At 60.9% G+C, this 11,482-nt stretch overlaps 2 protein-coding genes across 3 annotated transcripts; one reads left to right on the top strand and one right to left on the bottom strand.

Annotated features, from left to right (window-relative positions):
• The first annotated feature begins 4,093 nt into the window (after nt 1-4,093).
• Nucleotides 4,094-7,959, top strand: JSRP1 (junctional sarcoplasmic reticulum protein 1). 2 transcript variants are annotated; one of them, XM_031438137.2, is made up of 7 exons: nt 4,094-4,153; nt 5,166-5,291; nt 5,687-5,724; nt 5,884-6,013; nt 6,368-6,538; nt 7,196-7,287; nt 7,399-7,959. In XM_031438137.2, exons 2-7 carry the CDS (start codon nt 5,174-5,176, stop codon nt 7,870-7,872), a joined length of 1,023 nt encoding a protein of 340 aa, XP_031293997.1. In that variant the 5' UTR covers nt 4,094-4,153; nt 5,166-5,173; the 3' UTR covers nt 7,873-7,959. The 2 variants fall into 2 exon arrangements, with proteins under 2 accessions (XP_031293997.1, XP_031293996.1); XM_031438136.2 differs by having other exon boundaries at nt 4,102-4,153; nt 5,139-5,291.
• Nucleotides 7,960-8,119: 160 nt separating this feature from the next.
• Nucleotides 8,120-11,397, bottom strand: AMH (anti-Mullerian hormone). Its single transcript, XM_031438093.2, has 5 exons — nt 10,393-11,397; nt 9,715-9,857; nt 9,409-9,517; nt 9,151-9,310; nt 8,120-9,057 (listed from the first exon to the last, which is right to left on the bottom strand). Exons 1-5 carry the CDS (start codon nt 10,847-10,849, stop codon nt 8,199-8,201), a joined length of 1,728 nt encoding a protein of 575 aa, XP_031293953.2. The 5' UTR covers nt 10,850-11,397; the 3' UTR covers nt 8,120-8,198.
• Between the last annotated feature and the right edge of the window lie 85 nt (nt 11,398-11,482).

An 11,482-nucleotide genomic window follows, 5' to 3' on the forward strand; every position in this document is an offset into this window, starting at 1 on the left:
AGTGGGGAAAAGGTGGAAAAAGATACACCATCCAAACACTAATCATAAGCAAGCTGGACTGGCTATGTTTCTATCAGGAAAGAACAGAATTCAAAACAAGAAATATTACTACGGACAAAGAAGGGCATTACACAATGTTGGAGGAGTCAGTTCATCCAGAGGACATCGTAATCCTAAACACATAGGCCCCTAACAACGAGGTTCGAAATACACAAAGCAAAATTTGATAAAACTGAAAAGACAAGAGAGTCAAATCCACAATGATGGTTAGAGATTTCAACACCCCTTTCTCAATAATTAGTAGAATAAGTAGAAAATCAGTAAGGATATGGAAGACTCGAACAACACTATCAGCCGACCTGGTGTTTACAGAGCACTCTGCCCCAAAACAGCGGTATGTACATTCTCTTCAAGTGCACGTGGAATATTCATCAAGATGGAGAGATAATATACTAGGTTATGAAATAAAAAGATTGAAATCATACAGAAGATGTTTCCTGACCACAGTGGAATTAAATTAGAAATCGTTAACATAAAGGTATCTGGAAAACCCAAAATATCCCTTTGTAATTAATACCTCAGGGGAGATAGTTTGGAAGTGTTTAACATCTGGCTTCTCCTTGTAGTTTGCTCTTAGATTTTAGTGTCTGTTGCATCTGTTGGTTTCAGACTTGCTGGGACACTGCATACATTCTGGCTTTCGAATCTCATGGCCTTCTCCAAAACTCCTCAACCCCAGGCCCCATATCCCCTACCTGGAGGAAGCCACTGTTAACAATTAGGGGATGTCTTCTTCCAGACCATTCTCTTTGCATTACCACAGTTTAGTCTCTCCCTGTTCTATTTATGGGTAACTGCATTTTCATATAAATGGGATCCACACTCTTGTCTTGTTTGCCTTCACTTATCTATACGTCTCGGATGCTGTGGTCGCCGGGATAACAGCCCTCAAATATGCCCACATCCTGGTCCTGGGACCTGTGGATGTGTCACCTCACAGGGGAGAGGGGACTTTGCAGGTGGGATTAAGTTAAGGCGCTGGGATGAGGGTGACCCTGGATTCCCAGGAGGTCCCGTGTCATCACAGGGTCCTCATCAGAGGGAGGTGGGAGGTCAGTCAGAGAGAAACGGGAGATGCCGCGCTGCTGGCGGTGAGGATGGAGGGAGGGGCCGCAAGCCAGGGATGTGGGGCCTCTAGAAGCTGGAGAAGGCGGGACCTGATTCTTCCCTGGAGCCTCCGGAGGGACTAGCCCTGCCCATGCCTGGATTGAGCCCAGGTCAGACTTGTGCCTTCAGAACTGTGCGAGGGTATTACGTACTGTTTTAAACCACTACGTTCGTGTGAATTCATTGCAGCAGCAATTCAGCCCCATACAGATGGTTTTCTGCAATGGTTTGTGAGGCTGTCTGGTTTTCCGGTTTCACTGCTTTACTGACATTTTCTTACTTAACCTCTGGGTGCAAAAATAAGTTGTCTCCACGTTTCCCGCTTACCACCATTGTGGTATCACGACACAAGGGTGAGGGCTGTTCTGGGCAGAGGGGAAAGGAAAGCAAAGGCGGGAGGTGCTGAGCATCCTGGCAGGTCTGAGGCCACTCTGTGTGTCAGGGAAGTGGGGGGGCAAGAGGTGGGATCTGGGAGGGCAGCAGGGAAGGGGCTCTGGGTCCTGCAAAGAGGCATTGGGGGGGCAGGGTTTGTCCCCCTTGCCAAGCCCCAACAGGGCGGCACAAAGTCTCCTTCCTCCTTCATCCCAGACCCTCAGTGCAGGATTTGGCATGTGATACAAGTCTGTGATGGATGGATGGGCATTTAGATGAGTGGTGCATTCGTTCCAGCCTGGCCGTCTAGGGCAGTGCCACCCCGTGGGGTCTCTGAACCCTGCTCTCCACCTGCCCCTTCCAGTGTGGCAGCCACTTGAAATGTGGCCGGGGGACAGAGAAACTGAATTTGAAACCTTACTTAAAATAGAATATGATATTATTTAATTTTTTATTTGGCTTTTTTTGGGGGGTGGGGAGAGGAAGTAATTAGGTTTATTTATTTATTTAATGGAAGTACTGGGCGCTGAACCCAGGACCTCGTGCCTGCTAAGAACACGCTCTACCACTGAGGTATGCCCTCCCCCTCAAAATAGAATATATTATTTAAAAAAAAACCCAGACAACAACAAGAGTGGGCAAGGATGTGAACGAATCAGAACCGTTGTGCACAGCAGGCGGGGATGAAAATGACGCAGCCGTGGTGGAGCACTCCTCAAACAGTTAAGCGTAAACTCCCCATATGACCCAGTGGGACCCAGTCCCGCTCCTGGTACGGACCCAGGAGAATCAAAAGCAAGGACAGGAAGAGACGTTTGCACACCTGTGTCCACAGCGGCATGACTCACAGCAGCTTAAGGTGGAAACACCCCAAGTGTCCATAGACGGGTGAATATGCAAGCAGAGTGTGGAGCATCCCTGTAATGAAGCACCACTCAGCCTCAGAAAGAAGGCGGTTCCGGCACCTGCTGCAGCGTGGATGGACCTTGAGGACGTGGAGCTCAGCGGGAGAACCCAGCGCAGAAGGACACGCACTGACTGAGCCCACTCACAGGAGGTCCCTGGAGGAGTCACATCCACAGAGACAGAGAGCAGACGGTGGGGCTGGGGCTGGGGGAGGGGCTGGGGAGTCAGTGTTTCACGGGGACAGAGTTTCAGTTTGGGAAGATGAGGAAGCTCTGGAGACGGTGGTGGGGATGGGGGCACACCAGTGTGAGTGTGCTTAACGCCGCTGAGCTGTGCTCTCACAAACGGTTAAGATGGTAAATTTTATGTTTTTTTTTTCCTTTGGTAAATTTTATGTTTATGTATATTTTACCACATTAAAAATTAATGCATAAAAGTCTACAATGAATAAAATATCAACATGTTACTTGAAGACAGGCTCTGTACCTGCACTTGACCAATTCACCTCCTCTCCTCCCCCAATCCCAGCCGTGTGAGAGGCTGGTGAATGGACACACACAAATGTGTCCCTCCACACAGGGGAGCATTGCTCGGCCGTGAAAAGGAGAGAAGCCCTGACACTTGCTACCACGTGGACGGACCCTGAGAACACGACGCTCAGTGAGAGAAGCAGACACAGAAGGACACGCAGTGTGTGAGTCCATGGATGTGAGGCGTCCAGAACAGGCCAGTCCCCAGACACAGGGAGGGGGCTCCTGGCTGTCAGGGGCTGGGGAGGGGGATGGGAGGGTGATTATCAACGGGGACAGGGCTTCTTTTTGGGATGTTCTGGAATTAGAGGTGCTGGTGGCACAACTGTGAGAATGTACTAAATACTCCTGAATTGTACACTTTACAGACTGTATTATATGGTACATAAACTGTATCTCAAAAACCTCATTTAAAAAAATGACAGGCAGGTGGGTATAGCTCAGTGTTAGAGCGTGTGCTTAGCATACACAAGGTCCTGGGTTCAGTCCCCAGTACCTCCATTAAAGAAAAAAGTGACAAACTTATTTCCCATACAGCTGGGCTGTGTTGGTGGTGTGTGTTTGATGACTGACTAAACAAAGGCGTGAACGCGTGACTAGATGGGATGACACAAAAGCAGTCCATACTTATCAAGTGGTTGTTTAACCCGGATTAACTCCTTCTGACCTTACTGCCCCCCTGGGAGGAAATGACCCCACTTTCCAGATGAGGAAGCTGAGCCAGCAGAGCCTGGCTTCCCCTCAGCGGAGTCGTCCTCCTCCGGGAAGCCCCTCCTGACGGCCCTGGGCTCCGCAGGGGCGTGGTTGTTTAGCTCAGGATGGCTGACCAGACCCAAGACCAAAGGCAAGCTGACCACGTTCTGTGGGAGTTTTCACCCCCGAGACCCTCTTTTCTGAGGCTGAGAGACAGGAAGCAATGCTCCCAGGGTCACTGTGGCCAGCCTGGAGGTGGCGCCACGCTGGTGGGGGTGGGGCCGCCCCCGGGCCCAATGCCTGGTCCTGCTCCAAGGCGGGGGTGTGCCCAGCTGGGATCTCCAGCGAGGCCTCCTCCCCCTCCCACTGCAACCAGTGAGCTGATTGGCCCACCCTGTGGCCTCTGGCCACCTGTTGCTGTCTGTCATGGGGCCACCCTCCTCATGATCCATCCTGTGCACCAGGCCCAACACCGCAGCGGTGAGGTAAGATAGGCAGGGGGCGGCCTGGACAGAGGGGGTCCCTGGGGTCTGGGAGGGCATCCCTGAGGTCCACGGGGATCCCCAGCTCCGGTGGATGCCCCCAAACACACCTAGGGGCATTGCCCCCCTGCCCATTGGGCCCCTCCCCCATGGCCTGCTCTGGCCCCAGGGAAGGGTCCTCTTTCTGCCCAGGGATGGGTCACACTGACACTGGAGCTAGAGGCACTGGTGACCCAGAAAAGCAAGGCTGTGGGGGCCAACAGACAGGTTTGACTCAAGCTCTGCACAACCTCTGGCTCCAGCTCTAGCCTCAGTTTCTTCATCTGTGAGATGGAAGCAGAGACAGTCAGAGGGGCGGGGACCCCAGCTTTGGGATCGGGAGGTCTGGGATCCCCTGCCCCTGTCCCTGCCTGTCACGGCCAGAGTGAGGCTGATCCTGGCTGCTGGGGCTTGAGCTCCTAGACTTAGGGGGTCCAGGGGGAGTGTGGGTGCCGGGAATGGCCGGTGAGGATGGTCCAGAGGGAGACCCCAGGGGGGGCAAAGGCCTGGGAGGGGCTGGGCCCCATGTTGGCCTGTCCTGCTGGCCTCAGGCACCAGATAAAAATAGTCCCTGGTCTCAGAGAACATGAGCCGACCCTGGGGCCAAGGGTTCTGGTTTGGGCTCCTTGCTCATCTCTGTGACCACGCGCAGGACCCAGCCCTCCCTGGGGCCCCAGCAGCCTCCCCATCCTGAATGCTCAGGGATGCTGGGGCCCCAAGGAGGCTGGCCTATCAGGAGGGGTCCTGGGGGGGTCAGGGAGAGTGCCTGGCAGAGGCTGCTGGCCTTGCCTTGCGTGAGTATGAATTTACCAAGTGAATGGGGCTCCAGGAAGGGGGCCAAGCAAGGCCTGTTGGGAGGGGCAGGTCGGAGCCCCCTCTCCCCAGGTCAGGCCCAGGCCCATAGCAGGAGCTCAGCAAATGTAGGCCGCCTCTTCCCCGTTCCCTCCAGCCTGACTCTGGACCTGCTGTTTCTCAGACGTCTCCATGACAACCAGGGCCCTGGAGGAGCTGGATGGAGGCCTGGGCAGCTGCCAAGTGGACGAGGGCCTCTCTGCACTGGCTGACCCCTGCCCAGGCCAGCCGCGGGAGGACAGGGCTCCAGGTACCCCAGAGGGCGCCACAGAGTGCAGCCCACTTTCTGTTGAGCCAGGTGGCTCACCTTCAGAGACCAGGCCTTGGACTCCCACCTTAGACTGGCTTAAACCGTGCTCTCCATTTCCACACTCTGTGCCCATTAAAGTCTTGGGGGGTGCCCATTAAAGCCTTGGGGGTTCATAAGGAGCCCAAAGAACACAGGTGCCGGGCCGCAGAGGTCAGGTTTAGAATCCCAGCTTGTCAGTGAAGTGCCGTGCACCTGTGTGCAAGTCTCAGTCTGTCTACTTTCAAATCTGTAAAACGGGAGCAGTTACCCAGCCCTCACCCAGCAGAACCCGGGGCAGGGTGGGGTCAGCCCGGGGGTTCCCATGACCTTCACTCTCCCTCTTTTCCCACCAACAGTGACACCCAGTCTGGCCGACTCCAACAGCTGGCCTCAGGTGAGTAGCCTGGGCCCTTGGGGTTCAGCCCAGGGTGCCCCTGGAGGACAGGATGTGCTGGCACTGACGGTGGATGTCTGCAGCCCATGGGAAGGGTTTGGTCCCCCTCGGAGGAAAGACTGGAAGGAAACTGCCAGGATGACATGTCGCTCTGCATAGGATTCTCAGGAGCCGGTAGCTGAGGGCAGCCCCGCAGGCGGTGTGGATGCCAGGCCCAAGAAGACAGAAAAGGAGCCGGTGGCCAAAGTGGCCTCAGGACACGGGAAGGAGAGGCTGAAAACAGGAGCAAGTGGGTTTGCCGGAGACAGGGGTGAGGCGGGGGGTGGGCTTGGACCAGTATTGGGTTGGGGGTCGATCCTGGGCCGGGTCCTTAGATGGGGAGTCAGTACCGTGCACGGGGCTCCTGGTGGAGTGACGTAACGAAACGGGCTGTGAGCCTCTGTAATTCATGCTAACACCAGCTCAGGTGCTACTAAGCTTCAGCGAGTTATCTTTTAGAATATTTTCGGTATCCCAGCGGAGGTGCCAAGCCGGCAGAGCTTAGCTCCTCCGCGCAGGGCCGCACAGCCGGGCAGGGCGGGGCCGAGCGCAGCCGGGGCTCCGCCCCTGGCAGCCCGCGCCCATCCCGCACCCGCTCCCGCAGCCCCCCGGAGCCCCGCGCGGAAGAAGACGCAGGCCGTGCCGCCCCCGCAGCCGCCGCCGCCGCCCCCGGCCCTGAGCGAGGAGCTGCCCTGGGGAGAGCTGTCGCTCAACAAGTGCCTGGTGCTCGCCTCGCTCGTGGCGCTGCTGGGCTCCGCCTTCCAGCTGTGCCGCGGTGAGCTGCGCCCCACGCGTGGCTTCTTCCGGGGGGCCGGTCTGTGCGCCTCCCCTTCAGAGTTGGGTCTTGGACCCCCACCCCAGGCAGTGCGCGCCCCCTGCCCCCTAGTATGGACCTTGGGACCCGCCCCCTGCACTTCCTGCTCCGGCCTTATGCGCCCCCAGGGTGGCGTCTGAGACCCACTATTCAGGACCGGCTTTGAGCCTCGCGCGCGTCCCCAACACGGACCTTCCGCGGAGCCCTTCCCGTCGCAGTAGGGGCCTTGGTGCACCTCCCTCCCTGAGAAGAGGCCCTCAGCCCCGCCCCCACCGGCCTTGCACGCCCAGGATGGGCTGTGTGCACCCCCACTCGGTAGTGTGCCGCTTTCCTTGCGCCGTGGCGCTCCTACCGCCCTCGGAGAAACGGGGAGCATCCTTTTGCTACCTGAATGAGGGAGCTTTGAAGGAAAGGCCTCCGCCGTAGTGGAGACCCGGAGCCCCTTCCCAGGGCTCGGACGGATTCAGTCCAGCCTCAGGGTACCTGGTGGAGTCTGGCTTGGCTGAGCCCCCTTGCCTGTCCCCAGGAAGAGGGGGCTCTAGGGGAAAGGGCTGGGATGGACCGTGTGGTCGGCTCTCCGGCTCAGGCTGACTCACATCCCCTCCTGGCCCTTCCCAGAGGCCGTGGCTGGGGAAGCGGAAGCCCCTGTGCCTGTCCTTGAACCGTGCGTCCCGCCAAGCTCAGCCCCGAAGGGTCCTGCATCGGCCCTGGTAAGCACGTCCTTCAAGTGACCCGTCAGTGGGGCTCTCATTGGGGGAAGGGGCCTGGGCCCCCGTGGCATTCTGCTCTGACCCCACCACCCCACACTGTCCGCATTGCAGCCAAAGCCCGTGACCTGGGCTCCCCCACTGGGACCGCCTGCACCCCAGATGAAGGTAGAGGAAAGGGCCAAGGTCCCCGGGAGCAGGGAGGCTGCAGGGAAGGACAAAGGGGAGTCTGAGGAGGCCGCTGGGGAGGAGCCCGCGCCCCTTGCAGACCGAGGGCCCAAGGAGAGGTTGAAGGAGGGGCCGAAGAAGGAGAGGCTGCGGAAGGAGAGGCCTCAGAAAGAGGAGAGGCCAAGAAGGGAAGAGAGACCACGGAGGGAGAAGCCACGGAAAGAGGAGAGGCCACGGGCTGCCGGGGAGCCCCGGAGAGCCCTACCGCGGCATTGGGAGGCACGCAAAGGGGGCCATCAGCCATGGGCGCGAGACTCCGGAGACCCGGAGTACAGGAAGAAGCAGGCCTGGGCCTCCCCAGAGGAGGAGGACCGGCCTCCGGGCCGCCGGAAGCACCGCGCAGGCAAGGGGCGGGACTGAGCCAAGTCTGGCCCCACACGGGAGTTCCTGGGCCTCCGCTCGTCCGTCCCGTGGTTACAGCAAAATAAAGTCAGTGCTGGGGCCCTCTTCATTGTCTGCTCTTTTGCGCCCGAACCCCAGAACCCACCCGGGGCCTGAGTAACAGGGATTGGGAGCTTCAGGTGGGGGTGGGGGCCAGAGTGCTGAGGGGGATGACAACTGGCGGAAGGAAGCCCTGGCCTGTCTCCAACCACCACAGACACCCCAGCCACGTGCTTTCTGGTCTTTATTGGGGTGATGAAGGGGTCCAAATAAATATGGGCCAGTGCGCCACTTGGGGCACAGGGTCACCGGCAGCCGCACTCGGTGGCCACCATGTTTGGCACATGGTGTGCACTGATGCGCTCCTCCGACAGGCTGATGAGGAGCTTGCCGGCGTAGGCTGTGGGCACGCAGCAGGGCGGGCGCGCCAGGGCCACGCCGCGGGCCTGCATCTTCAGCAGGAGCACCACATGGTTGCCGTACCGTGGGTTGCGGTCCGACTGCGGCCAGCCGCACGCGCCCTGGCAGTTGTTGGCCTGGTACGTCTCAGGGATGAGTACCGAGCGCTCGGCGCGCAGGTCCACGCGCAGCTCGCGCAGCGCACACGGCCCGTCGGCGGCTGGGGCCCCCGCACTGCGCTGCGCCCGGGCAGGGCCGCTCCGCTCCCGCCCGTGCCACTCGGCGCGCAGGCCCTGCAGCGCCTTTAGTAGCAGCAGCGCGCGCAGCGGGCCGCCGGGGCCGCTCGGGTCCCCCGGGCACAGCGCGAGGAGGCGTGCCAGCAGTGGCGTGGCGGCTGGCGGCAGCCCGGGGAGGCCGCGCAGCTCCTCGGCCGCCCTCTGAAGCTTGGCGGTCACCCGGCGCGTGAGGCCCTCAGCCCAGAGCGCGGAGGCAGGATCCTGCAGCGGCGCGGGGCCCCCGGCGGTGGCTGCGGTGGGCGGCAGGAGCAGCAGCAGAGGCTCCTCGCCGTCCAGCAGGCGCTCCAGCGCCGCGGGGTCCGACAGGTTGACCTGGCCCTGCGGGAAACCGGCCAGCGCTCCGGGGTCCAGGGCCAGACGCGGGGGCGAGGCTCGGGCCGGGGGACCCCGCACCGCGCGCACCAGGCGCATGAGAGTTTCCAGGAAGGGGTCAGCGCTGGGGAGCGGCTCCTCGGGCTCCGGGGATGCCCTGGACAGTGGAGTGGAGGGTCACGAGGAGGTCGTGAAGGTGCAGGGTCCCTCTGCCCCCACTCCCCCACTCCAGGTCTGCGCCTGCGCGCACCTGGGCTGTGGAAAGGGCACCGAGTCCAGCTGGCCTCGCGCAGACAGAGGCACAGGCCCTTGTGGGGGCAGCAGCAACAGGGCCGGGGTCATCCGTGTGAAGCAGCGGGAATCCGAGCCAAACAGCAGGGCCTGCAGCTGGGCAGTGCTCAGGGGGGCACCTGCGGGGTGGGGGGGTGACACGTGTGTGCTGGCTCAGCAGCTTGGGGTTTTGGGGTAGGGGTCAGCTGCCCGACAGGTCCCTGTCAGGGGGGCCTACCGTTTCCGCGACGCCGCAGGGTCAGGGCGAGCCCAGGGCCGCGCCAGGCCACCTCCGGGCGGTCCACAGACAGCACCAGGTAACTGGAGTCCGGAGCTGGACAGAGACTCTGCGGAGATGGGAGCTCAGCCAGGCAGGGCTGCTGGGTTCCAGCCCTGCTCAGCCTACTGCTCTTAATACCCCTTCAGGATTCCAGCCTGGACCCTGGTGGCCTTTCTGTTAAGCAGTTAGAAAACCCCATCGCCCTCCCTTGCCAGGAGTGAGGGCTCCTGGGGCCCAGGGACAGCCCCCTCAACTCCCTGGTACCTGGGTGCCAGGCAGCCCAGTCCCGGTGACGGTGACCTCCGGGCCGGTTCCTGGGTACAACACCAGCAGGGCCAGCTCCAGGGGACTGGCTCCTCCAGGTGGAGGCTCCTGGAACTTCAGCGAGGGCGTCAGCTCCCACATCACTGTGGCCAGAACAATGGAGGAAGGACACCTGAGCCACGGAAGCTGGAGCCCCTCCTGCCAAGCCTGTCTTGTCCTGCAGGCGGGAGAGGCCCCACCTGAGCAGCAGCTGGTCTGATGCCCCTGGGACACAGGTGGCCTGAGAGGAGTGTCAGACAAACAGGGTGGGCGATCGGGCTGCCACCTGTCACCTCTGAGCCCTTGGTAATGGGTTTGAGGCCAGTGGCCCCTGAGGACAGGCCACACACACCCCTACCAGGGGTCTTTTGTGGAGGGGAGGGGCCGTCCTCTGCTGGACCTTCAGGCTGTGCTGGCCTCACCCCTGAGGCTCCTTCATGGGTGGAGGGGCAGGTCTGGGAATGGGAGGTCTTCCAGCCCCTAGATGTGGCAAACATCAGGTCACCCACCTTTCTGGCCATCAGTCTCAACTTCTGGAAGAGGCCTGGAGGGGGCTGGGCTGGGGGCTCTGGCAGAACCCAGTCTCTGGAGAATGGTGGCTGCCTCCCATCCCTGCTCCCGGCTATAGCCCCCACATACCTTCCTCCAGGTGCAGGACCACCAGCCGCCGCCCCCCGGCCTCCCCCAGCCACGCCTGCAGCTGCTGTAGGTGGGGCAGGGCAGCCTGCCTACCGCTGGGGGGGCAGACCCCGAAGGTCGCCAGGTCGCGAGGGCCCCAGCGGGCATGCTGCACAGCCTCCAGGAAGGCCTGCTCGTAGCCACTCAAGGCCCCCACCACCCGCAGGAGAGCACTGCTCCCATTGCCACCCCCACCCAGGGTCACCAGGCACAGAGGATCCCCAGGGCTGCCTGGTGGCCGGATGCTGGGGGGGGGCCATTCCCAGTCTTGGTGGAAGATGAGCCCCCCAGTGTCTGTAGTTGGCTCCCCAGGCAAGGTTGGGGTGCTGGAGGTCTCTTCCCTGGGGGTCCCGGCCCTCAGCAGAGCCCCCAGCACCGACAGCACCAGGGCCAGCCGAGAGAGGGGCGGGCCCTGCATTCTGGGTGCTTCCAGGGGCTGGGCTGCCCTGGCTTATATGGGCGAGCAGGGCTGTTTGTGCAGGAGAGCAGCCCCTATCTCTCGGGATGTGACCTTGGGGGCCAGCACCCGCTGGGAGCTTGGGCAGGCCAGGCGGCCTTCTCAAAGCTCCTTCTGTTCTGACCTGGCTAGCTATCTCCTCCTGACCAGTGATAGAAACTGTGGCCTGTGACCCACTTGTCAACAGCTGTCCTTGACAAGTTTTCCCCTTTGGAGACAGGAGTCTCTGGGACTGTGAGCAGCGAGTGAGTAGCCCAGACGGACCAGACTATCAACAGCCCCCAGGTCAGGGGTGGGGGCGGAGAGGGCCAGCGCTCCTGCCCCAGACGGCCGCGCACCAGCCCGAGGAAAACACATCACCCTCGCTCAGACCGCAGCCAGGCGCGCCTGGCGGGCCCCGCCCCTGCGTGCTGGCCCCCCACGCGCCCCAAAGGGGAGCGAGCAGCTACTGCTTTCCTCTGAGGAGAGCCCCAGACGCGCTGCTGGCTCGCAGGCTGCCCCACCCAGGGGCCACCCACTTGTGTCCTGCTGGTGTCCTGACCCTGGGCCACCTCCGAAGGTGCAGGAGGACACCTGTGTGTATTCAGTCACTGC

Source organism: Camelus dromedarius, chromosome 27 (genome assembly GCF_036321535.1).
Source record: "Camelus dromedarius isolate mCamDro1 chromosome 27, mCamDro1.pat, whole genome shotgun sequence".
Lineage (NCBI taxonomy): Eukaryota > Metazoa > Chordata > Mammalia > Artiodactyla > Camelidae > Camelus > Camelus dromedarius.